Consider the following 24,224-nt stretch of genomic DNA (forward strand, 5'->3'; position numbering starts at 1 on the left):
TACAGAATATGAAGGTTTATTTCAAAAGAATACATTTGCAAGAATACACATAAATGCACTCAATGTAACAGTACCTTCTGCAAAAATAGGTTACATAATACCCAGTAATGAAAGAACAAATCTTATTTCTCTACAAATTAGAAAGCAGAGATAATAGCCTGGACAACCTTCAAAATGGAGGTTATTGTGGATGTTGTGAGAAGTAGCTAACTTTAAAGCATGACACCACAGAGCTAATGTTGGCAAATCAAACTACTAGCACACAGCTGCAAACTATTCTTTTATACAGAATTAACAATTTTGGTTCCAATTTTTTTATACACAGCTCTAGTGCCTCAGGGAAAATGCTTATCAAAGATACACAAAAACTATCCAAAATTACAACGCAACTATTAAAATGCCTCCGAAATTGAGAGGAAAATAATCATGTTAAATTAAAAAAATTTAACCAGGATTTCCATACAAGATTTCCTGTTCTTAATCAGAGAAAGTTTACAAGAGATTTCAATAAGTTATCTTGAAACCAAACAGCTGTAGATCTTAGAATCTTCGTGGAGGTCCACCTTTAAATGGCTTAAATCCTGAGCCACTTCCCCTCTGCATGGAATTGCCTGTGATCTGTACAACTCTATTAATGGGTGAAGAGTTACTGGAAATAGAAGTTTTAAAAAAAATGTTATGATACATGCCTAAACTCCTGGTGCACAGGTGATAACATTCTTACATCTATCACTCAACTGTCAAACTGTACATCTCAAAAGAGACTTGAAAACATGCAGGAAAAGAGACTTTGCAAGAAGTCCCTCACTCCTGTGCTGCTGGGCCATGCTGCCAGCAGCAACACCCCAGGGAGCCCTGTGCTGGCTGGGCAGGTGGGGCTGTGTGCTGTGCAGCAGCCCCAAGGAGTCACCCTGCTGCTACCCACACTGCTGCACTTGTTACGGACACCAAAGCTTGCAGGGGGGTCAGTAGGGAATGGACAGGGAGTGGTTTCTGTACCTTGTATGTGGAGCCATCATGCCCCCTCCTCCACGGCCATCTCCCATTCTCCTTGTGTCATGATAGCTACTTCCTTGAGAACTAGGTCCATGCCATTCTTTCCTTGGTCCAGTTTCACGACTGTGGCGTTCTACGACGTGTCTGTCCTCGTTGTAGTGCTGGGGAGAAAGTGACAGTCAGTCAGTCTCACAAGGAAGGGTGAGAATCCTGTTTTATCTACAGGAAACAGGCTTGTCAAGAAAAGTAAGCTTATAGATGATACAATAAATGCAAGTCCAGCCCCTTTTAAGACTTCAGTCCATAGGCTGCTCACACGTGTCTACAATATTCCTGTTAATTCTAGGTAACAGAAACTTAGTTGCAATGATGAGTGTGTGGGTCTGCAGGGAGTGAAGTTCACAAACTCATACTCTACTCCCAATTCTGCCCTGATCTAATTGTCACTGGCATAAAACTCAGGAAGAACATTAATATTTTTTAAATGCTTCAAGATTTACCAGCAGGAGTGAGTTAATCTGTAGTCTTTAAAGACAAGTGTTGCAGAAGGATTTTAGCTCAGTATCACATTGCAAATTACAATTGCAAACTGCACTGAAAGTAGCAGGCAGTGTATGGTTAAAACCCTGAAAAGAAGAGGACCAATTCTCAAAAGCTTAATCATCTGCTCTCTCAGGTACTGTTCTGATCATAAAGATGCCAGACAAGGAGAATAGGGTAATTCTTCTGCAATTTCTTCTGTTATTAAACAAGAACCTTTAACATAAAGAAAACTAAGTTGGAAATAGGCAGAATGCTTGTGAATCATTCTGATGATGTTATATGGTCATTTTTCCAGCGTGAGTCTGCATTTTCCAGCCTTTCCTTCACGCACACAAACACAAGAAGGTGACTCACTTGTCCTCCACCTCTCTCTCCCATCACGCCACGCTCTCCTTCCCTGCCTCCATAGCCGGAGGCGCTGCTGCGGCTCCCGGGAGGTGCTCCCCTCACATGGCCAGACACTTCCCTTCCCGACCGATCCGGCCGCTCGCCTCTGTAAAAATTGCTTTCATCAAAATTTTGGTTTCAGTATAGTTGAACTGGTACCAAATCACAGCACATGTAGACAGCAGAGATTCCTGTGGTTCCTAACCACATGCATCTGACTTCTTAGAAACATTCTTTTAGATCTATGTGGCTTTTTAAATAATTAACACTCACATGCTACTCATTTACATCTGCATTCTACATAAAAGCCTCCTTAACTGTGTTACTACTCAGGATTAAGAACAGACTGCCGGGAGTCAGCATGCAGTTCCTAGATGAGATTTAGCATTTGACAACCTATGCATTTCTTCCAATGCTTTTCATTAAGAGGGGAGGGTCTATTGTCTCTTCAGACACTAATGCTTGAGGAATTGCTACTATGGATAAATTCTACAAGAGTCAGTACTTTCACTGGTTAGTCAGCAAATTTACCTGCCATCTCGTTTGTCTGTGCTTATGCTTCCCTCACTCTTCCAATTTGTTTGCCTAGGTGGGTTGGAACCGGTTTCTCTGGGATGTCGGCCATGTGGTATTTCTGGTCTGTCGTGAATTATCACCGTTCTCCTTTCATCTCTGTCTCCTCGCACTTCCCGTCTGTCCGTGTCTCGGAGTTCACTTCTTGGCTGTGGTGGTTCATTTCTTCTGGACTCACTGAAGCTCTTGGGATATCTCTCAAACCCCGGCTCTTCTCTTCGTGCTGTTGGGCGAGTCTTTTTTGCCTCACCTTGATTTACAAAACGATCTCGCCTAAGTTGTTAAAGTAGGAAAGAGTGATTTGCTTGTTTCCCATTTTCACCTTTCTCTGCTCGTGTAAGCGCATGCATAAGGATATAAAATACCACTCATCTTTGTATTACTTGTTACTATATACATGGAATAGAAATTGAAGATGCTTCCCACCCCAAACTGTATTAATTTCTACAACTCTAATTTTGAGTTTGAGTTCTAAACATTTTTTTTCTGCATTTATTTGTTCATAGTTTGGTCAGTGTAATTTAAGCAACTATGGGGCCACCTTTTTGTGCAGTATGAAATGGGGAATGCTAGATTTCTCAAGTCAGAATTGTATTTATAATTCTAGTTCACTGCTACAATTATGTGGTCTTAGCTTTCCTAGTGATTACTGGAGATGTTTAATGGAAGTTTCATCTGGAACCAGTAGTTACTGCACAGTAAATTACACAGGTAATCCACTGGAACTTATGACTAGACATGAAAGAAGAAAGAATAATTGCAAAAATCCTTTTCACAAAAAAGGCCACCAAGTAGTTAATTTAAAGTCCTCAGAGAAAAGCAGATTAGAATCCATGATAAAAGTGGCCAGTCCTGAAGACACAAGAAATATTGGGACAGTACTGCAATTCCATTACATCAGAAGTGTGTAAAGCCTTTAGCACCGTTCAGTTTTGAACAGCTAAGAGTGAAATCCACTGAGATGCTGGCAGACAAATACCTGTTCCATTATCTGAACTTACCTATCAAAAGAAGATGATGGAACAGAAGAACCTTCTGGATACCGGCCTCGTTCTCTGTGATCAAAGTCATTGAACCTGTTCTGCTGGCGGCTGTAATCTGAGCCATGGCCAAAACGTGCATCTGTATCAAGAGCCATCTTCTTACTCTCATTCCAGTATGGATCATCTCTCCTTTAAAAGCCAAAACAAAGGAACCCTCATCAGTCACATGTAGCCAAATCAAGGCCAGAAAATTGTTGAGTCAGTTGTCTGTTTTAGGAGATGCTTATTTGACCTCTGGAAAGCCACTGACAAAGGCAGACTCTTTAAAGAGTAGTGGACAAAATCATTTAAGAAAGCACCCAAAACTAACCAACCATCCATTTAGCAGAAATATGAATTCTTAAAGTAGAAACTAGAAGCTACAACTATTAAGGCAGAACAGCTTTTCTCAGCAAATGCTCTGAATTGTGTTTTTTTCACAAGAATTAACTCATGAGATGCTTCTCTAATTTCAAAGCTCCCTCCTACAGATAAGGAGTGTTTCATGTTTGTCATAAACTAATGTCAAACAAAACAAATACCAGAAATCCAGTTCTTCTGTGAGTACCTGCTTCAGGTACAAATGCATTTTCAAGTCTGACACATGGCTTGTAGCTGTTTCATTTTTATTATGTACTGCAAAAAACAGTTTGAGAATTACCTGTGATCTACATCCCGTGGACGTTTCAAAGAATTCCTCTTTTCCTGTTCATACCGGAGCTGCTGCTGCTGCCGCCGAAGCTCCTCCCTCTCCCGCGCAATTCGCTCCGCTTCTTTTCTTCTCTCCTGCCATGACAGGAACCACAAATAGAGCAGGTCTTTACTAGAGATACCCAGAGAGCAGCTAGCAAGGATACAGACTTGACAGTTTTCTGCTAAAGGTTATCTGATAAAATTCATCCTTGGGCAGCACCTAAGATTAAAGAGCACAGAGAATATTTCTCTAAAAATGTAAAGAGATCTGGAGATGCTACTTGTTGTTACATAGAAATGTCTCCAGGTAATTTCTTGTATTACTACTGTATTTATTGCCCCAGAAACACTTCTTGAAGTTTGCAGTGGTATTCTATAGGAAAAATCTAGTCAAATTATAGAAGAGTGGTATAGACAAAGTGATCTGTTGTACTTCATATTTAGAGACTGACTTGTAAAGTTGCTACAGTAGCAAGCATTTTACATCAAATTACTCCCAAGTAAACAAGATGAAGATTCCCACTGTTGTACATTGTGAATTATGTAATGTTTGGCTGGGTTTTATGAAAGGACTGGACAGAAGAGTGAAGAGCAAAATTCCCTGCAAGGGCAAACTGGGCCATCCTCCAAAAAGCTCCTGCACAGTCCAGAGCACAACTGCCCACCTGTTCAATCCGAACACGCTCTCGCTCCAAACGCTCCCGTTCCATCCTCTCCCTCTCCAGCTTTTGCCTCTCAATTTCCAGTCGCTCCCTTTCCCTCTGCAGGCACTCTTCTCGCTCGTGCATTATCCGTATCCGTTCTCGCTCGCGGCGTTCTCGCTCGGCAATTTCTCTTCGCCTGAAGAAAAAAAAAAAGAGGTAGCAGAAATTCATCTGAAAAATTCTGTCAACCACAACTAACACTGCCTTAGGCACAGGCATTCAAAAACTAGTTCAAAGTAAGCTCTTCACAAAAGCCCTTGCACCAGAAGTCTACTCCTTTTAGCCCCAAGCAGCCAAAGTGGTTTTAGCTTATCTACAGAACTATTAGCAGACAACTGATAGGAAGTTATTTCAAGAATCATTTCTTGATGTATTTTATTATTAATTTGGATTTCTCGTTTGTCATGTGACACACAATAACAACAGTACTCAGTAGCCAAGAGTATGATTGGATTTAAAAAACAAATGATATTTTAGCTCTTGTCCTCTTCAAGCTAACAAATTATTTACTTAGGGTTTTCTGTCCAAAAAGTAAGACAGACAGCCAATCATGACTCTGAGTTGCCCAGGTTAGTAGACTCAAAAAATTTTGCTTTCTTCTTTTTACTTCCCATAATACAGCCTAGAGGAAGCACAAAAGGCATTTTCTCCTTTTAGCTTTATGTTTGCTGGGAACTCCTTTGTTTAGGTATTGTTTCCCTTTGTTTAGGGAAACCCAGCCAACAACACAACTCATTTAACTGCTCTTTACAAGCTTTCAGACATATGAAAACAGCAGAACAGAACAGTGTAACCATTCGGTCCTTCTATTTAAAGAGTCAAGATTGTATTATGCTTGATTTGTCATAAAGATATACAACATTCTCTATTTAAAAACAAAGCAACAAACAAATCCCAAACACTACTTTTGGCCCTATCTCCTAGTCTACTTCTCACCTTTCCAAAAAGAAAACTGGCATGCAATAACACTTATGAGATACACCCCCCACTGCAACAAAATCTAAGCTGTGTGTGTACATATATAGCTATTAAAAGATTCCACAAAAATTTTGGAGTTTGTTAAATCACATAAAGATACTGTTAGGTAGAGTCCCAGACTTTAACATCTGGTTAGAAAGCTTGACAGAATGCATTCTGATTAGATTTCTAAATATAGTATCTGATCAATTAATGTATAAAATAGCCTTTAGCAAAAAGTTGAATTACTACCTTCGCAGTTCAACAGCTCGTCGTATTCTTTCCAATCGAACCATGTGTTCTCGCAATCTCTGTTCCTTCATCTTTTCAAAAGGCAAGATATCCTTTCTACCCCTGTATTCCCTGAATTTCACTTTATCTTGAATAATACGCTCTTTGTTCCTCAATATCTGTGGCTATAGATAGAGATTATAATGGTTATTTCAGAAGTCTCATTCATTTAGGGAGATTTCTGGATGCTACGTTCAAGTATCATTAATGATTTAGCAATCCCAAAGCATACAATGCTTCTATCTAAACTTAACAGTTAGTGAGAGTTTATTGACTCTTCAGTGCAAATATCAACTGCAAGGTAGGATCAAATCAGGTAAGGATTGCATCAAATCTATAGATACTTACTTTATCAAACCTTCCCCTTCTAACTGTCCTAGTGTGGCCTTGGTCTCCTTTTGTTTGGTCTAAAACTACAACTTGACCTGGGCTTTTACCACCTAGTGAAGGGGGGAAACAAAAAAAAAAATAAATAAAAGAAGGTTTAAGAACACACACACAACTATCTCTATTTGTCTATTACAAATTCTCCTTAGTGAAATTTCTGAATCTCTCAAGTGAACTGGTACTGCTAAGAGAAGCATACTAGCACACACCTGTAATTAAGTATTAGTATAAAGAAAGTATGGAAGTAATAAATGTGTTACAGGAGTCTAAAAAATAACAGGTGTTATTTTATTGTTTAATTGTCTGGTTTCCAGTAAGAGCAAGAACATGCCCCCAAGACAAATCAGACACAGATTCAACAGGAGGAAATATGGCTATATGGCATACTTATTCTTTTCTTTTCTTCAGTTTTTTTAGTGGATTCTTGATTAGGGCCACTTGTTCCATTATCACTCTTCTCATCTTTACCTTCTGTTTTCTTGGCTTCTTTACTTTCTTTTTTTTCAGATTTCTCTGATTTCTTTTCTTCCTTTTTGGTTGATGGAGTTCTTATTAGGAAAAAGAACACAAAAATCCAATGAGGGAAATTCAGCTTAAAGAATTTTCAACAATTTCAGGGCATGTGAAATTTCTTACTTGCTGGCTTTGTCACTTGACGTGGTCTTCTTATCTCCTATGCTCCTACCCGAACTAGATTTCTCATCACTTTCCTTCTTCAGCTCTTTTTTGGAAGGATCACCTTTTACCTATTATTTTTTTTTTCAAAAGCAAACAGGTTAATACAGATTCTTGTAAAATATGGTCTATTTTGGGAAAAGTCTTCATGTTATGAAACCTACTTTCTCCACAGAGATCTGCTGTCCGTGCAGCTCTGTCCTGTGCAGGTGTGCGATGCACCTGGCCACCTCTGTGCTAGAGGACATTGTTACTATGCCATAGCATTTTGCCCCCGGGCTTCGTGCATTTGTGACCACCTTTGCACCAAGTACCTACGCAAACAGGAAGAATTCAGGTTCTGAGAGAGACGTTTCTACTAAGGAAGCTATGTTATTCCAGTAAGATTTTTACCCTAGTATGTAAAAAACCAAAACAAATTCACCCCAACAGCAACATAATTCCCACCCCACTAGAAAGACTGATACTCCCAAGTTCTCAAAAGCTTTGAGAACTTTATCCCAACTTGCACATCAAGGCATATTAATGTTTGCATCCTGTTTTGACCAGTCACCTCCTCATGCCCGTTATCTAAATGCTTCTCTTCAGTTATTGTCAACATTCATTCACACAAACACACTGACCTTGCTGAATTTGCTGGTTCATCTCTGACAGATGAAGCCCCACAAAAGAAGTCAGCAGCTGCCAATTAATGGCAGGAATGTATAAGCAGTATTATGCAGTAACTTAATAAGGGAGCCAATTCTTCAAAGTCATCTAGCAAGCGTGTCAGTTAAGCCATTTTAGCATTCAGCTCCTTGGGACCTTGGGACGGTCAAAGCTTTGTGTTCCTTCTCCTTGCCAGAAGGAACCAGTGTAGCCACTGGAGCCAGTCTTTCTGACAAAGTCATGCTCTAAAGGCAAGAATTTCATCTTTCTAGCAGACTGTCATGGTACAGTCACTAAATATTTCCCAATCAATTTTAAAACTGGGAAGCTACATAAATATAAGTACCAACCAGCTTTACAGTGAAAACAGCCAAAACACAGCAAGTTTCAACAAAATATACTATCAGGTGTCCACACCTGTGAATGTATTAAATAAAATCACCTGCTAAATTCATTAGAAAAATCAGATATGCCATAGACAATACACATACTTGATATTCACAGTGCTCAGGTTCTAACAAGTTCCAAAGATACAATACTGCCTGCACAGGCTTACACAAACACTACAAATTCACACAGTTATCAGCAAGTCCTTTGGGAAAATGAGAACCCTGGCTTTAGAAGACTGCTTAGCTTTCAAGATTTCCACAGTGTTCTACAGAATTTGTATGTTTCAATTAACCAAAATTGGGAAAACAGATTTAATTTAAGCAGACTGTAAAAAAAAAAAAAATATCATTATATAATTGAAAAAGTCCCTAAAGGATCATACATTAAATGTCACATCTTTTTATCAATTCTTCCCACTCATAGGCCTTCAGAACACATTTTAAAACAGTCTCCCAATGCAGGATGTTCTATAAACACTATTTGTATTACAATTTTATCAGTTTGTACATTATCTTGCCCTCATGGTTAAATGCATTTGCTACAAAGGAACATAGCCATCATTATTTTAAAAGCCAGTTCTGACCAGAATATTCAAGTATTTGTGAAATTTCTTTTGTACTTATCTTACCTCCACAGGAAGAAAAACTTCTTATAAAATGAACATATGGTTCTTCCTGTAAGCATACACTCTTACTGCTGCAATATGGGGTTTTAGATTGCACTGGTCAGACATGTTGTCTCAAACCTTTATTTAAATCAATTATTACTCAATTTCTGTAACTGAGCAGAGGAGGGGGAATAGACACACACCACGCACATGGTATCACACCCCATGAAATACCTTTCCATATTTGCCAAAGAGATTTTTCAAGTCAGCAGCTTTTGTGTTGGAAGACAGTCCACTAACCCACAGGTTTCTAGTTGAACTTCCACTGCTACCACTAACACTGCTCGCGCTTCCTGAAACAAGTTTTACAAAACAGCCAAAAAATTAAGGAGACAAAGGCATCATGAATATTTTACCAAACTGTTCCTGAAAAGAGAAACTTAGCCTGTTACCTCTAAGTAACTATTTATCTGGTTACCTTTCTTGAAAAGAAAAATATATAAAAAAAAAAATGCCATAAAATTTCATTCATTTAACCATGTATTGAGACCAAGAGCTTGGCTAGCTTGTACCCAAAAGACAGAGACAGAAAAATAACACAAATCTTCATTAAAGGCACACTTTACTCCTCATTTGGGTATGTACATTTAGCTTCAACATATGACTCTTATCATTAAGATAATGCCATCCATAAATATGGGGGTTTTTGCACACAGTATTTGTTCTCCATCATGATGTCTGTACACTGCTCAAGTTACCAGAGACAGCAGAAAGGCAAATACAGGAGACGTGGATAATCCCAGCCTCCAGAATCACGTGGCCAATTCCCACAACTTTTTGAAGTATCAGCTTCATCCAGAGCAGTTTTTAAAAAATACTACTGGATGTAGAACTGGATTCAACACATCAAAATTATTTCCCACATACTAAAGAAGATACTAAATAAAAGCTGGAAGAATATTATGTGCCTTAAATGCTCTCCCCACCCTATATATTAGCTAGTTTTGTGACAACACAGCAATATGAACTCAAGAGATTCATGTAATTTCCCTCCCAGTATCTTTCAGTCTTCAGTTACGTAGTTCAGCTTGTTGTTGTTTGCTGCTGAATGTATGAACTGGTTTGGAATATGTTAAAATGTAGCCAGTCCTACAGGCAAGACCAGAACTAGATCTCTGTCTTGACAGCGGGAAAATCTGGTAATGTGAGAGTTTTATAAGGTAATTTAACCATCTTGAGAAAAAAACCCATAGTTTTGTTTTTTCAATGCATTGAGATTAACTGAGAGGAAAAGGCAACATATCTCAGTTATGGTCATACTAAGATTATCTTGATATTAGTTTAGATATATATGGAAGAAATTCTTCCCTGGCACAGGTTGCCCAGAGAAGCTGTGGCTGCCCCATCCCTGGAAGTGTCCAAGGCCAGGTTGGACAGGGCTTAGAGCAACCTAGGATAGTGGAAGGTGTCCCTGCCCTTGCAGGATATTGGAATGAGATGATCTTTAAAAGGTCTCTTCCAACCCATAACACTCTATGGTTTTGTGATGCACTTAGAAGATCAATAAATACCATTAAACAGCGACTATCCTAGCTTTGGCTGTGTATATTAAGAAAGCCTTACAAGTTACTATTACAGTAATCACATATGCTACATAAATAAAGGCACAGCAAATCTGCTCTCAGTTTCATTGTAAGCATGTAACTGGCAGGAAAAGACACATCTACAGAAGACCTAATTATGTCTGCCACAAAAACTTCCTCTCAAATTCATTTATCAGGTGAAGTTTCATTCGTCCCTTAGTGTTACACTAGAGATTCTGTGACAAAGGTTTTTGGCAGAAAAGGAGTAGGTAAAATAAGCAGACACATGAGCTCACACAAATGCATTTGTTCAGCCATGAAGCATCAGTATAACTGGTGATATTAAAATGCTCTTGTGCTCCAGTCTTCGAATTTGTAATCGTAATACAGGGTTGTATGGAAACAGATGGAAACTCCAAGGCAGAAAAAAGGTTCAAATTTAATACATTAAACAGCCACAAGTGCAATTTTGCAAGCTTGCATCTCAGCTATAGTACTTGTTTGACTGTTCAGTTTATTTAAAAATGAGCTATAATTACAAACAAGACAAAAAATTTCATTGCCATTACATTTAAGTACTTGCAATTATTTTTTGTTTGTTTAGCTGTAAGTTACAGCAGGCTTAACTGAAAATTATAGCTTCTCATCAAAACAAAGACTTGGGAAATGTTAAATGGAATTTGCTCCCAAAACTATTTTGAAACAGAAGAATATATTTTCATCAAGTCTTAAGAGTAAGTTTTTTTGATCTTATGACATACCTGGCACAAGGAGAGACAAAATATATGGACACATACATATAGCAAATGATTACTGTACCTCTAGCATAGCTTACTATGGATGGCTGAGTTCAATCATATAGGCCATTTTATTATGTGGCAAGCAATTTCTCAATCAGGAAAGCATTTAGTTCAAGACAATACTACCCTAATTCGTAATAGTTACCTTTATCATCCTTTGATGTTGTCTTGCTTTCTTTAGATTCCTTAGTAGAGCTAGAGAAGCAAATTAAAAAAATCAGAAGAAAGTTGAAACTACAGAATTTGGTGTTGCATTTCATACTACTAACACTAACACACAAGTTAACATTTCAAAAAATAAAAATGAAAAAGGGCCAGACTGTATATTGGAACAAATGATTCCCTTATGGATTCTTGCACTGATTTTCCCCAAGATGCCTGAAGATCTAGATTTTCTGACAACTCTATTCAGTGGATATATGGCAATCTTCTCCAGATTTCAGGACGGGGACTTGACTTCATTTTGTGTTCTTAGAACTGATAGCTGTTCATTACCATCATCACAAGGACATTTAAAAAAATCGTCAATTTGAAAAAATAAATAAATGCTGACAATTCGACAATGCAATCAGTAGGACATAGTGTCTATACGAAGATCTTGAATTTTAAAAAGTAACTTATGGCGGTCAAAAAACCTATAGGCAGGAGCATAGGATACTAATTATAAGATTCTTGCTGCTACCCCCTTAATGTAGAGTGATCTTATTGAATGCTGGTACTCAGTATCGTAAAGAACTGACATAGAAAAACAAACCTCTTTGCTTGACCAGAGGCCCCAGTAGACGAGGGACCTTTCTTCAAAGTATCCTTTTCTTTGTCTCCAGATTCTGCTTTCTTTGAACTTTCTCTGGCTTCCTTCTTGACGGGATCACCCTTCACGCAGTCTTCCTTCTTACCATCTTTATGGTTCTCAGTCATCTCATAGTCCTTGCTTTCCTTCTCCAGGCTCTGTGAAATGGTATCCTGCACATCCTTTGGCTTACTTGCTTCAGAATCTGTAATTTTCACATTTTTACCTGTTTCTAGGAGGTCATCACCATCAAAATCCAGAGTGATGGCATCTTCGGCCTGGATTGTAACCGATATGTTATCATCCTCAGCTTCTTTCACAGAGGTGTTAGCTTCCATCTCTTCATGAGCCGTGTGATCAGCCTCAGCTAGGCTTTCTTCTGAAGGAAGAGGTTTAGATACTTCTTGTGTACCATCACCAGAACCTGCTTTATCTAAGAGGATTTAACAGGAATAAATATGGCAAAACAAGAAGTTTAAACAATTTCATATGCATAAGCTAGAATAGGACCTAGAAAATACAAAGCCAGTTATTAGCACTGATGGAAGGTTAGAAAAAAACACAAGGTGTATTAACACAAATATAAATCCTTTACCCAGGATCACTTATTCTTCATGGCAAAACACATTTTCTAGAGACAAATACCAAAACATTAGGAGGGAGAATATGGTTCCATCCTGGAGATACCCATTCTTCATAAGTATCCATTTTCCAGTTTAGGATTTAGCATTCCAGAAGAACATGGTTGCTTTGGATGTTCACAGTTTGATTTAATCTGTCTTTGAATCTTCCTGGATCCAAACTTCTAACCTTCCCAAATCCGAAAGAACTACAGTCTTGGAGAATTCCAGTCAGTCTTCCATGCCGGTGCTCTCTGTTCTTTTCCTTTCCAAGCAGTTGCTTGGCAGTCAAGTGAGTCGTACAAGGCTGCTGCAGAACATGGATAGGTGAGCCTTAATCCAGAGTTCGTAGACAAATCGTCCTCGGTCTTCATCCACTGGAAAGATTTTCCATCTCAGTCCCACAGAGATATCTCCAGCTGTATTCTTGGGTTTGCGTAGATGAGACACTTCGGCCGTGGGGTCCCTCGTAAACACGAGTCTGTAGTTTTATCCTGTATAGCTTCAGTAATGTGTTTATTCCATCTTGTGTAAAGTGATGGTGTTCCATGTCCTTTTGAGTCCACAAAAGGTAGAATCCTTATGACTTCTGTCCAGGAAGTCTGTTTGCCCAAATGCATCACATTCCTTCTATAGTTTCACTAATGAGCACAGCTTAAAAAATGGTAGCCACTCCACAGGTTTTCAAACACTTGTTTTACCATCCTATGTACAACTGGCATTTCTAAGTGACAGTAAGCCAAGCATATGATGGTCCATACATTTGTGGGGTGCTCAACTTCAGTGTGAGAGTGCAGCATTTCACTCAACATCAGTTACTGCAGTGCAAGTTGGAGGCTTTGGCACCAAGACTTACCGTGTATTAAAATCAGTCCTTGAATACTATGGGTTTTATTAAGAATCATAGTATTGCAACTGTGTTATACATCCACCACAGTAACTGGTAAGAACTGTAATCAACTCTTAAGAGTAAAGTAACTCTTAGGAGTGAAATAAACTGACTGCAGTGATTCCAGGTGCTGAGCTCAATGAGGAGACAACTGATACTTAGTGCTGGAGATAAGCCTAGTATTAGTAGAGATTGAATATTACAAGAGAAAGTTGCCTGCTCTACCAGAGTAAGGCCTCTGAACTCTATTAAACTTTAGACATACCTTTCTCATTTTCTTCATCTTCCCCATCCTGAAAGAAAAGGAAGTCAACACTAAATGTCTCCTATTTTGAAACTTTAAGCAGAACGGTTTGTATTTTTCATAGAATTTCTATTATATGAAGGCAAATACTGAAATGAAAACCGTTTCCAAAGATTATTCAAGAACCAAACTTATGTACCTCCCTTGTCAAATCACTAAAAAAATGTATTAAACTTCTTTATGAAACAACTTGGCACTTAACTGCAACACTTGCAGTTGATTGGCACATGCAGCTATTGTCTTACCCCCTTAACTCAATGGGACATTTCTAAACTATTCCACATCTTACCAAAGCCTTCAGAATGGATGTCAGACTGCTGATTACTGCTTTCAGAGAAATGCAAGCAGTTCATCATTAGCTTTAAAAGCTCAAGACAGAAAAAGTCAGAAACTAGGTAGCATCCCTCCTGTAAGTACTTAAAAATTAAACTCTGATTTTAATAGGTATTTATTTATTTCTTATTAGCTTTACTGAGCAAGAGATGTGTATGAGAAGTCTCTTCAGACATCAGTTCCATGTAACTCAGAATTAATTTCTGAACTTAAGAGAGATATTAGTATTAACACCAAAAAGCAACTCAAACATCCATACCCAGTTCTACAATCCCCACATTCTCTAAGGACAAACGTCTACATGAAACAGAATTCTAAACTCCTGCACACGCTGTATATACTGCAACAGCATCTGGCATAGACCTCTGATATGTTTTTAAGGGAGTGTGAAACATATTCTTTGTGAAGTCTATGCACTGAACACTCCCAAACTGCTGACACAAATTATGTCTTTAAACAGGTCAACTTATTTGGTATCACAATTATCTGCATTATTTAACATTTGAATGAAAGTTTCCCATATTGTTTACATTATAGTCTCACATCATCTGACTCTAACATGCACGCTGGAACAGAAAAACCAGTCTAAACAGACATGAAAATCAGCTTAATAGAATGGATTTAGAACTCACATGGACAGTTGGAAAAGTGTAATCTTCCATGTCTGGACCTTCATTTTCCTATAGAAATAGAAAAAGGACTAGATAAGCAAACTATTTATAAGACACTCAGACATTCAGAGGGTCAAGAGGGTCCATCAGATTGGTAACCGTTTAAGTGGATACACACTCAACAATGTGAGCATCAATGAGCAGCTCTCCTGATGGAAAGAATCTGAACACTGAACTGAAACGCACAAGTCACTGATAGTACAAGGGAAAAGGACCACTTAGGAGCTAACTCTGTATGGACTCTGGTAGAATTTTATGAATCAGTGCCACATTTGTTTCAGGACTATTCAAATACAAATCATGGCAAACAGAAAGAAAAGAGTAAGGTAAAAAGAAAAAAAACCTATCTTTTAGGGATAAGCACTTAGTTATGAAAACTTAGTTCTGACTTCCTAGTAACAAACACTAAGAAAAATGTACATTTTGCTGATAAAAATTCATGTAAAATATAACCAAGTACCTGACTTTCAGAATCCTTCTCCACATCTTCTGTTGTCTCCACTGGCTCCAGGTCATGGTATCTTTTCTTTTCTGCAGAGGGTAGTTCTTTAGAATTCAAGTTCTCATCTTCAACAGACTCTTTGAAGTCTTTCAATTCATCATTTCCATCTTGATCACTTGCATCTTGAGTCTCCAGTTCACTTTCCTTTTGTTGTAAACACAAATACTTGGTATAACTAAATTTATCATCTTTATTCTGAAAAAATCACTGCTAGAATCAATGTTTCACTGCTGGATCAGTGTCTCACATGCATAGTAAAATTTATACTATGTTTTTAAAACCTCCCAGCTTCACACCCCTAGGCATCACACTGCAAACACAGTAAAAACAATGCTCCAAATTTCCACATAAATTACCACAAAGAAAATGGAAGCTTTTTCATTAACTGAAGTCAAACACTGACCTTAAACACAAAATGGGAGAAGTTTTTACATACTTTTATTACCTTGACAAAGGAGTCCTCTTCTACTGAGGCATCACCAGTCAATTCATCAGCTTCCTGCTTTTTACCTGAAATGATGGGATATGCTGTGACTAGACCTGCTATGTAGAGCACACTTTTTATACTGATGTGTTTGGCTTTACTTTATTAGTCTCTGCTTGTTCTAGTTTAGCTGGATTGTTCACTATAATATAAACCTCCAAAAACTGAGCAGTTTTTAAGATAAGGAAATAAAGTGTCAGCTGAGTGAGAACGAACAATCAATGCTGTTCAATAAACAAGCCATTTCATCCATGTTAGTGATTTTAATACCCATCCTTCTATTCTGAGTGATAATGGAATTCAGGAGAACATTGAACTAGAAACTAAACACTTCTAGAATTACTACAGTAAACTAGATATTATGACTTTGGAAAGGCCTTGCTTTAGAGGATAACTAACATCACTGAGAAATTAGGTTAGGACGAACCTCTAAAGGCCATCTAGTCCACCCAATCACCTGCTGAAAATTACAGTGAAGTTCCAAGGACAATGGAATGTCTCAGGGCTTTATTTAGCTGCATCTTTGAATATCCACAAGCATGGCAATTACAAGCCTCTCCACACCACCTTTTTCAGTGCTTTTCACTAGTGGATGAAGCGAGGCAGAAGAATTGAATAGGTGAAGTACTTCTGCTTTCTACAAATGCTTTACTGTACTAAGGGCCATTGAGGAATTCTGTTTGTCCAGCACAGAGACACTTCTCTCTATTAGAGATGTCTCTGTGGGGATGATGACTAGACACAGCTCCCTCTGGAACCCACTGCATTTCCTTACTCTTCCGAAAAACAAGACCTAAGAACACTAGACAGAAATATCTCCACACAAACACATCCTTTGAAGAACGTTCTGCCTCTTTGATTCAGTCTATCAAAGATTAGCCTATGCAACAGTTTTCAGTAGCAGAACGTACAAAATCAGTTCTGTTAAGAAGTGGCTTTACTGTATCTTCTAGTGAAACTCAGTGTCAATTCAAATGCAAATGAGATGGCAGTCATAATTAGCACTTAATGCCTCATTTTTTTTGGCATTGAATCCTGTTCCTCCCTTCAACCTGTAATGAATGGCTAAACCAATTTTATAGTTATTCCAAAGGAATATAAAAGAAAACCATAAGCCAATGTTCAACGTAGTATAGACATCTCTGCTAGCTGAAATACTCAATTTTTCAGCCATTAATTTCCATGGTCTTTCATATGCAGTTCTTAAACACACTTCAAAGCTGGAAAGTATTAAACTACAGGGCAAGAAGAGACACTATTGTTTTGGGTTTGCTTGGATTCCAGTTGCTTTTACTCATTTCCCTGAAAGGCAGCACTCTGACCATACTTCTAGAAAAAGCACATTTCTGTTTTCAGTACAGGCACACACTGATCTCCAGGAAAAGGCACATGGCAGAAACTATTTCTGTGACTGCAAAACATGAGATTTAAACTTTCAAATCTAAAGTTAGTGTCAATGATTTTACTTCACTTAAAACAAACAAAAAAAGTCCCCAAAACCCACAAAAAATCCTGTTGGTGGCAAAAAAGCCACTTGCACAGGTATGCTAAGGGACCAGCTCTTCACAGGAAGAGGACTTATACTGGAAAGGAGTGTATCTGATGTGTATCTGAATGCAGCTGATGCCTGAAACAAAGACTAATTTGAATTAGCATTTTAGTCTGTGATACAATCTACAAATCCCAGGTAACTTCAACAACAACAACAAAAAAAGAGCAATGAAAAACAGCAAGGATTTCTACACACATTCCACTGCTTTCTATTTACCATCTCACATTTCTGTTTGTTTGTTAAACCTGAAAGACCAAATTTTTCCTGCATCCCATATCCAGCTAAGCATACACAGAGACAGGCAAGCACACAGGGCAGACGCTCATTTAGAAACTCTCTAGCATAGACTTCATGAAAGCTTTTTAAAACATTTATTTTGCCTGAGGAGATATGGCTGGTGGACTAGAACCAAGACTTTATAGGGAATAAAAAAGAAAACCAAACCAATAGCAAAGCTACCTCAAGTTAGCCTCACTATTATGCAATAGCAGCTAGAGAACTGCATTTTACTTGCCTGGTCCCCATCAAGAGTAAGTTACAGCATTCAGTAATGAAGCTGTTTTGTCTTTTATTTGCTACTAGATTAAGTAATGATTTCATTAGCCCTGCTTTACTGTCTGTTGTCTTTGTAGCAAGTCCCATTTACTCTGAGTACCAGAGGTATTCCAAGGCAAAATGAGACTGAACAATGACCTTCACTTTTCAACTTCAAGCCAGAAAACAGTGTAAGTTTGCTCTCTCTCTCAAGTCCTGTGCTTCAGGTTACTTTGCTCTGGTTAGAGTTACACTGCTTAAAAGTGGCACTTCAAGGTTCTGATATAGAGGGTTTTCACATGTTGGTACAGTAACTTGCCAAAAAGCCAGCATCCACAAAAATTCAGCAGTTGTCTGTCTGACACTCATTTACAGTGGGCTACTTAAAGGCACACTTGGCTCCTAAATTCACCTAACTAAAATCAGATTGTAACAAACACCTTGCAGAAAATGACTGTTTCTCTGAACTTATTCAAGACCAGTGCTGACCTTATTGAAGGGTAAGTTAAACAGAGCCAGAACAGCTGAACCTTCTGCAGGCAACAGGCACAGCTGGTCTCCAGTCACACAAGCTGTCAACACCTAAATTTCTGTACAGGCTTATCCAAGCAGTGGCTGTTCAAAATGTCAGTGTGTATGCAGCATTCACCACAGATCTGGGTACTTAACAACACAAACACTCATTTACCTCGGAGTGATGGCACTCCTTTACAAGCCATGCTCAATCCCTTTTCTGGCAACGGCAATTGCTATACACCATAAAATTGCAACAGACTATTACACAGAGACCAAATATTCTCCTTATAAGTAAGTAGAAGAATTAGAACATCTTTAAAATGCTGGTTTTATATTACGCAGGTTTAGCTTTTATTTCATTTACAAACCTTACAGTAGCACAAGCTTATTCTACCTATTCATGGTCCCCCTCATGAGAAATTCAGGCTACCTGAGTGTTAACAGAATTATAGAAGAGTGTATTCTGGACACCTCTTGAACTAAATATTTGCATCTCGGGCAGAAGCAAAGTGACATACTAATCAGAAAATTTTGGAAGAATAAGTGTTTGTATTTCTTCTGGTAATCCTGCTGAAACTCCCAACACGGTTCTGTCACGCCTAATGCGAAAGATTCATCAAAAACATGGGATAAGAGGTAAAGAGGAGATAAATCCTTACAGTGGAATAAACTCTACAGCATTAAGAGGTCTAGTGCAATTTGAAAAGCATCATTTGACACAATATTAAGAAAAGTAAATGATCCTTATCTAATTCTGAAATGGTATCATGAGGTACAGGAATATTTAAGCCTTCTACTGCATCTAAAAGACACAGTTCTTAGTCATTCATTGTTTTTAGAAAGAAAAGTCTGTGAAAACCAAGCAAACAACTTAGTTTACTTTGTTTTGTTCTTATATTTAAGTAACTAAACAGTTTTAATAAAGAAGTTAAAATTATTTGGGCATTAGCACAAGCCAGCCACTGTTGGTTGTCAGCTTTTGATCAAAAAAATAGTACTGACAATCTGGAAATTCAGTTGCAAACTAGAGTGGTACTTAAGACACAAACTAACAGGTATCTAACTGGCATCAGAAACTTGTAGAGGAGCAAATAAATATCTTGGTTCATGTTAATTCTCCAAAGTTAAAAATGATCAGCCTAAGATGTGTTCTTCACCCACACTAATTCCAGAACTCATCAGAAAAGTAACTTTCAATTACCAGTTTTAATATTCCAATCTTCAACAACATTTTTGACTGCAGATCCTTCAAAGAAGCATTTATATCAGAAACATTTGAAAAATATTTCACATTAGTAGTAAGGTAACTTCCTCTAGATAGCAGACTGGGCAGCAGAAGGGTCAGGCTTAAAAAGATAAGCTTTTCCAAAAACTGTCATCTTTTTACAAAAGAGGAATTCTTCCATAGCTACTAAATGCTGGGGTGGAGAGGCACAGCTGAGGCACTTAAAAAATGAGCATTTGGCATTTGTTACCTCCAAACTTTAATTGAAAAAACTAAATTATCTTACCTATTTACCTGTATAATCTTCTGATTAGCTGCTCTGCAGTTCTTTACCCCAATTATTCAATTAAAGTATCAAAAAAGAATCCTTCTGCAAACATTTTTAAGTTGCATGAAATAAAGTCCCACTCTTAGTCTTTTGAGTAGTCTCCCTTTTTGTAAACATACACACAAAAAAAAGCAAGGAAAGGCAAATGTATTGTTCCCTTCCCCGCCCCACACACCATTCCTACTCTAATTTGGCCTGTATCAATATTCCAGATTAGGTTTCTGTAACAGACAGCACTAGGAAATCAGACATCACACTTTTTCCACAGACCTTAAGAGCTCCAGTAAAACTGGTTACAGAAGACTTTCAGATCTTAACCCTATAGCCACCTGACACACCTTCTGACTTTTTGGAAGGACAACCTCCTTCCTTCCCTCTCATTGGCCTCCCCCTCTGGCTGCTATGAAGAGGTTTAATCAGCACTTCCACTCCCTGGCCTTCCCTGAAGATTTTCTTTGTAAATGAGTATCTAATACTCCCACCCTCCCTTGCACAGCAATAATAGCACAGGTTAAAATACTATAGAACTAGTAATGTTATTAATTTTACTGCTGTCTATCAGTAAAATAATTAGAGACCCATCAGTATTAATCTGAAGCTGTAGGGTGCAGGGGGGAAAACAAGCATTAGCAAAATAATTAGAGACCCATCAGTATTAATCTGAAGCTGTAGGGTGCAGGGGGGAAAACAAGCATTAGCAAAATAATTAGAGACCCATCAGTATTAATCTGAAGCTGTAGGGTGCAGGGGGGAAAACAAGCATTAGCAAAAAGGCCTGGATCAGTCTGTCAGCAGAATCGGTAAGGAGGAAAAACACCTCACAGTGAGTAGTTAAAAATCAAACAATATATTATTTCATACAGTTAGAAATAAACCAATACAATAAAAAAACATTTCCCCTAGAATAAACAGTGAATTTTTCATGTTCCACCATGAACTTCCCATACTTTTGGCACAAAATTTGTTCATAAGACTTTTGTAATCTAAAAAGTAACAAGGAAAAACTCCTGAGCTTGCAAAGTGAACTGATAAGAACTTCACAAACGCTGTGTTTTCCTTTGAGGTTTACCAAGAATGCACATGTCATATGTATGCATTAGGATTTGGTGCACAGGAGTGGTGGCAGGAAAGAGCTACTGAAGCCTTGCCTCAGGCAGCAGCAGCAGCACTGGTTGGCAAGCTACCTCTGCAGAAGTAAAATAGTCTAACTACCCAAGAAGCCAGTTCAAGAACATTATGCATATCATGATATTAGTTTGGAGACTAGGAGGATAAAAAGCAGCAGATAAAAGAAGTGTTTGTCACAGCAGAACAGGGAACCATTTAGATCTCTGTATGAAAAACTGTGGAAGAGTTTCCTTATTTAGCTTCCATGTAGTTATCTTAATCAACAGTTACCCTTCTAAAGCAGAGAATAAAGTAATGCCATAGAAAAAAAAAATGAAACCACATTCAAAAGTTTATTTCCTTTCACTTCACTAATGTGTGATAAGTGCGAAGAAGTTATTTAAATTTTCCAAGCAGATAGATTTTCTTACTAATTTCACCATTCATAACACCAGACTGACTGAATAATCTCTTTCACCACAAAACTCAGCCCATGACAAGAGACAGTGGTGTAAGACTGTTCATGTCCAAAACATGCACATGCATGAACACTATTAGTGCGTCTGTTCAATAAAGAAAGCTGTGGATAAAGCAGACAGGTTGCTTCCCAGTACTAATAGATCACAGATGCTCCCAGAACAACTGACAACACAAACCCAAACTAAAATCCCCCAGACTCCAAACTCAAAATACAGTATTTAAATTCTCAGGCAAAAGAAAACAGAGCTGAAAAATCTGAAAAAAATCACTGCCAAACAGATCAGCACAAAATCTAAATATTAATTTCTCACAAGAGAAACACTAAAATCTCTTAATTAGACATTCCCCTGTCTAATTAACGCCTATTCAGAAAATTCACATTTATAAATCTTGTCTTCAGTAGAGAGCATGCTAATACACACACACTACACAGTCCCCTTCAGGGACTGAGCCCCTATCACATACTGCTGGGGCCTCATCACCAGCAGAGTCCAGCACCTGCTCACGGCTGAAGAACCTCTGCTTTACACAGATCCTTCTGGACACGACCAACACCCTATGGAGCCCCCCAGCAGCTCCTGCTCCACCCTGCACCTCTAACACCCCACCCTCAGGATCTCTGAACAAAGCACACACCAAACACCCCCCCAGCACAGCCACTACCTCATAACACACATCTCCTAGCCCAGTCATTTTCCACCTATCTACATCTTTCTCAATAGATATTGCTCCTGCATTCCCCTACAGTGCCTGAAAACAGACATGCAAGGCAAAGGATGTCTTATATGACAGAAGTTATAAACAGAAATGTCAGAACTGTACTCAAACTATAGACCACAGTCCTTCTCTAAGGTGATACATGCAAAAAAAACCTGTGTAAGAACATAAAGAATATCAACAGATCCTAACCTTTGCCTTTAGTTGGTTTCTTGGTGGGTGTGTCAGCTGAAACACTTATTTCAATATTATCTGGATCACCTCCTTCCTCTTCAATAGCCTAAATGAGACAAAAAAATACAATTTTTAATGGCTTTCAGTGGAAAGCTGGACAGTTTGACTTCAGCAGAAGTCTGTAAGCCGAACAGTTCTTTCGGCATCTCAAAAATATTTGGTAAAACACTTTGGGTTAAAGCTTTCACTTACAGCTGGAGAAGAGCAAGGGAACACAAATAATAACGGCTGAGAGTTTCAGCTGTTAAAATGACACTTTGGAAGTACAGCTTATCAAGGATCCACATGTTTCGCTTTGGAAACGGAGGACTAGAAGGCCACAACGACATCCATAATGGCATTAAGGGCAGCTCAAAAGCAGGACAGCGGGAAGCACAGACACCCCTCAGCAACAACCTGCCCGGGGGCTCGCCCGACGAACTCCGGCGCCCGTGCAGGCGGGCGGGCCGCAAGGCCGCGGGGCGAGCTCCGCCAGCCGGGACACCGCGCCCAGCGCGGCCCAGAGGGGCCACACAGAGCCGGGGGCTCGGCGAGGCTGACCCTCGCCCGGTCACCCGCGGCAACGCGAGGACAGGTCCCGCCCCCCCACACCGGGACAGCGGCAGGGCCGCCAGCGCCCCGCCCCCGGAGCCGGGCTGCAGCAGCGGCCGCCGGGGCGGGCCGGGCCGGGCCTGCACCCGCCGCTCACCTGCTTGAGCCGGGCGATGAGCACCGTCTTCACGCCGGTGATGTCCAGGTTGCGCCGCTTCAGCTCCGACTTGAGGTCGATGACGCGCAGGTCGCTGATCCTCTTGCTCTCGGTGGGCGGCGCAGCGGGTGCGGCGGGAGCCGCAGGAGCCCCCGCGGCAGCGGCGGCGGGAGCGGAGGCGGCGGCGGCCATTTTAGAGCGGGCGAGCGAGCGCGGCGGCCGCGCGCACAATGAGCGCGGTGCCCGGATGGAACGCGGCCGGCGCCCGGCACTGCGCAGGCGCGGAGCGGCGCACCTGGCCCGGAGCGCCCGCCCCGGCTGGGGCCCGCCCTGCGCGTGAGGGGAGCGAGCGGCGCCGCGTCCCGGCAGCGCCGGTGGGCGGGGAAGATCCCTGGGGCTGGGCAGGGCAGCGGGGTTGGGGAAGGGTCTGGAGCACCTGTCCTGTGAGGAGCAGCTGGGGGAGCTGGGGAGCTCAGCCTGGAGAAGAGGAGGCTCAGGGGTGACCTTATCACTCTACAACTCCCTGACAGGAGGGTGTAGCCGGGTGGGGGTCGGTCTCTTCTCCCAGGGAACAGAGACAGGACGTGAGGACGTGGCCTCAAGCTGCACCAGGGGAGGTTTAGGTTTGACATTAGGAAGATTTTTTTTTTCATAGAAAAGGTGATTAGATATTGGAACGGGTTGCCCAGGGAGGTGGTGAAATCAGTGTCCTTGACTTTAAGGAGACTGGACGTGGCATTTGGTGCCGCAGTCCAGCTGACATTGTTTTCAGCCATCGGATCCGATGATCTCAGAGGTCTTTTCCAACCTAACTACGTTTGTGATTCTTGGGTGTTCTGGCCACTGACTTGTCAGAGTTTAAGAAATGACCAACTGATTTGTTTGTGTATCTGTTTGTTATTGGAAGTATTTCAGAAGTACAATACTAATATAACAATAATGACATATATGTAGGTAAGTATGTAAATATATATATATATGTATAATATATATA

General features: G+C 39.7%; 1 protein-coding gene across 7 annotated transcripts; it reads right to left on the reverse strand.

Moving 5' to 3' along the window:
• SLTM (SAFB like transcription modulator) lies at positions 1 to 23,446 on the reverse strand. Of its 7 annotated transcripts, none has more exons than XM_088062913.1 (21): positions 23,231 to 23,446; positions 22,501 to 22,588; positions 15,802 to 15,875; positions 15,324 to 15,509; positions 14,825 to 14,872; positions 13,821 to 13,848; positions 12,011 to 12,425; positions 11,402 to 11,451; positions 9,108 to 9,226; positions 7,393 to 7,542; positions 7,190 to 7,299; positions 6,941 to 7,101; positions 6,515 to 6,606; positions 6,128 to 6,291; positions 4,880 to 5,054; positions 4,183 to 4,307; positions 3,501 to 3,671; positions 2,458 to 2,772; positions 1,894 to 2,044; positions 1,000 to 1,157; positions 1 to 649 (listed from the first exon to the last, which is right to left on the reverse strand). In XM_088062913.1, exons 1-21 carry the CDS (start codon positions 23,420 to 23,422, stop codon positions 541 to 543), a joined length of 3,081 nt encoding a protein of 1,026 aa, XP_087919039.1. In that variant the 5' UTR covers positions 23,423 to 23,446; the 3' UTR covers positions 1 to 540. The 7 variants fall into 7 exon arrangements, with proteins under 7 accessions (XP_087919039.1, XP_087919040.1, XP_014106595.2 ...); XM_088062914.1 differs by having other exon boundaries at positions 7,022 to 7,101; positions 12,011 to 12,479; XM_014251120.2 differs by having other exon boundaries at positions 12,011 to 12,479.
• Positions 23,447 to 24,224: the final 778 nt, after the last annotated feature.

This window comes from Pseudopodoces humilis, chromosome 16, assembly GCF_049639895.1.
Source record: "Pseudopodoces humilis isolate 2021_Gansu_Grassland_sample_001 chromosome 16, ASM4963989v1, whole genome shotgun sequence".
NCBI classification, from domain to species: domain Eukaryota; kingdom Metazoa; phylum Chordata; class Aves; order Passeriformes; family Paridae; genus Pseudopodoces; species Pseudopodoces humilis.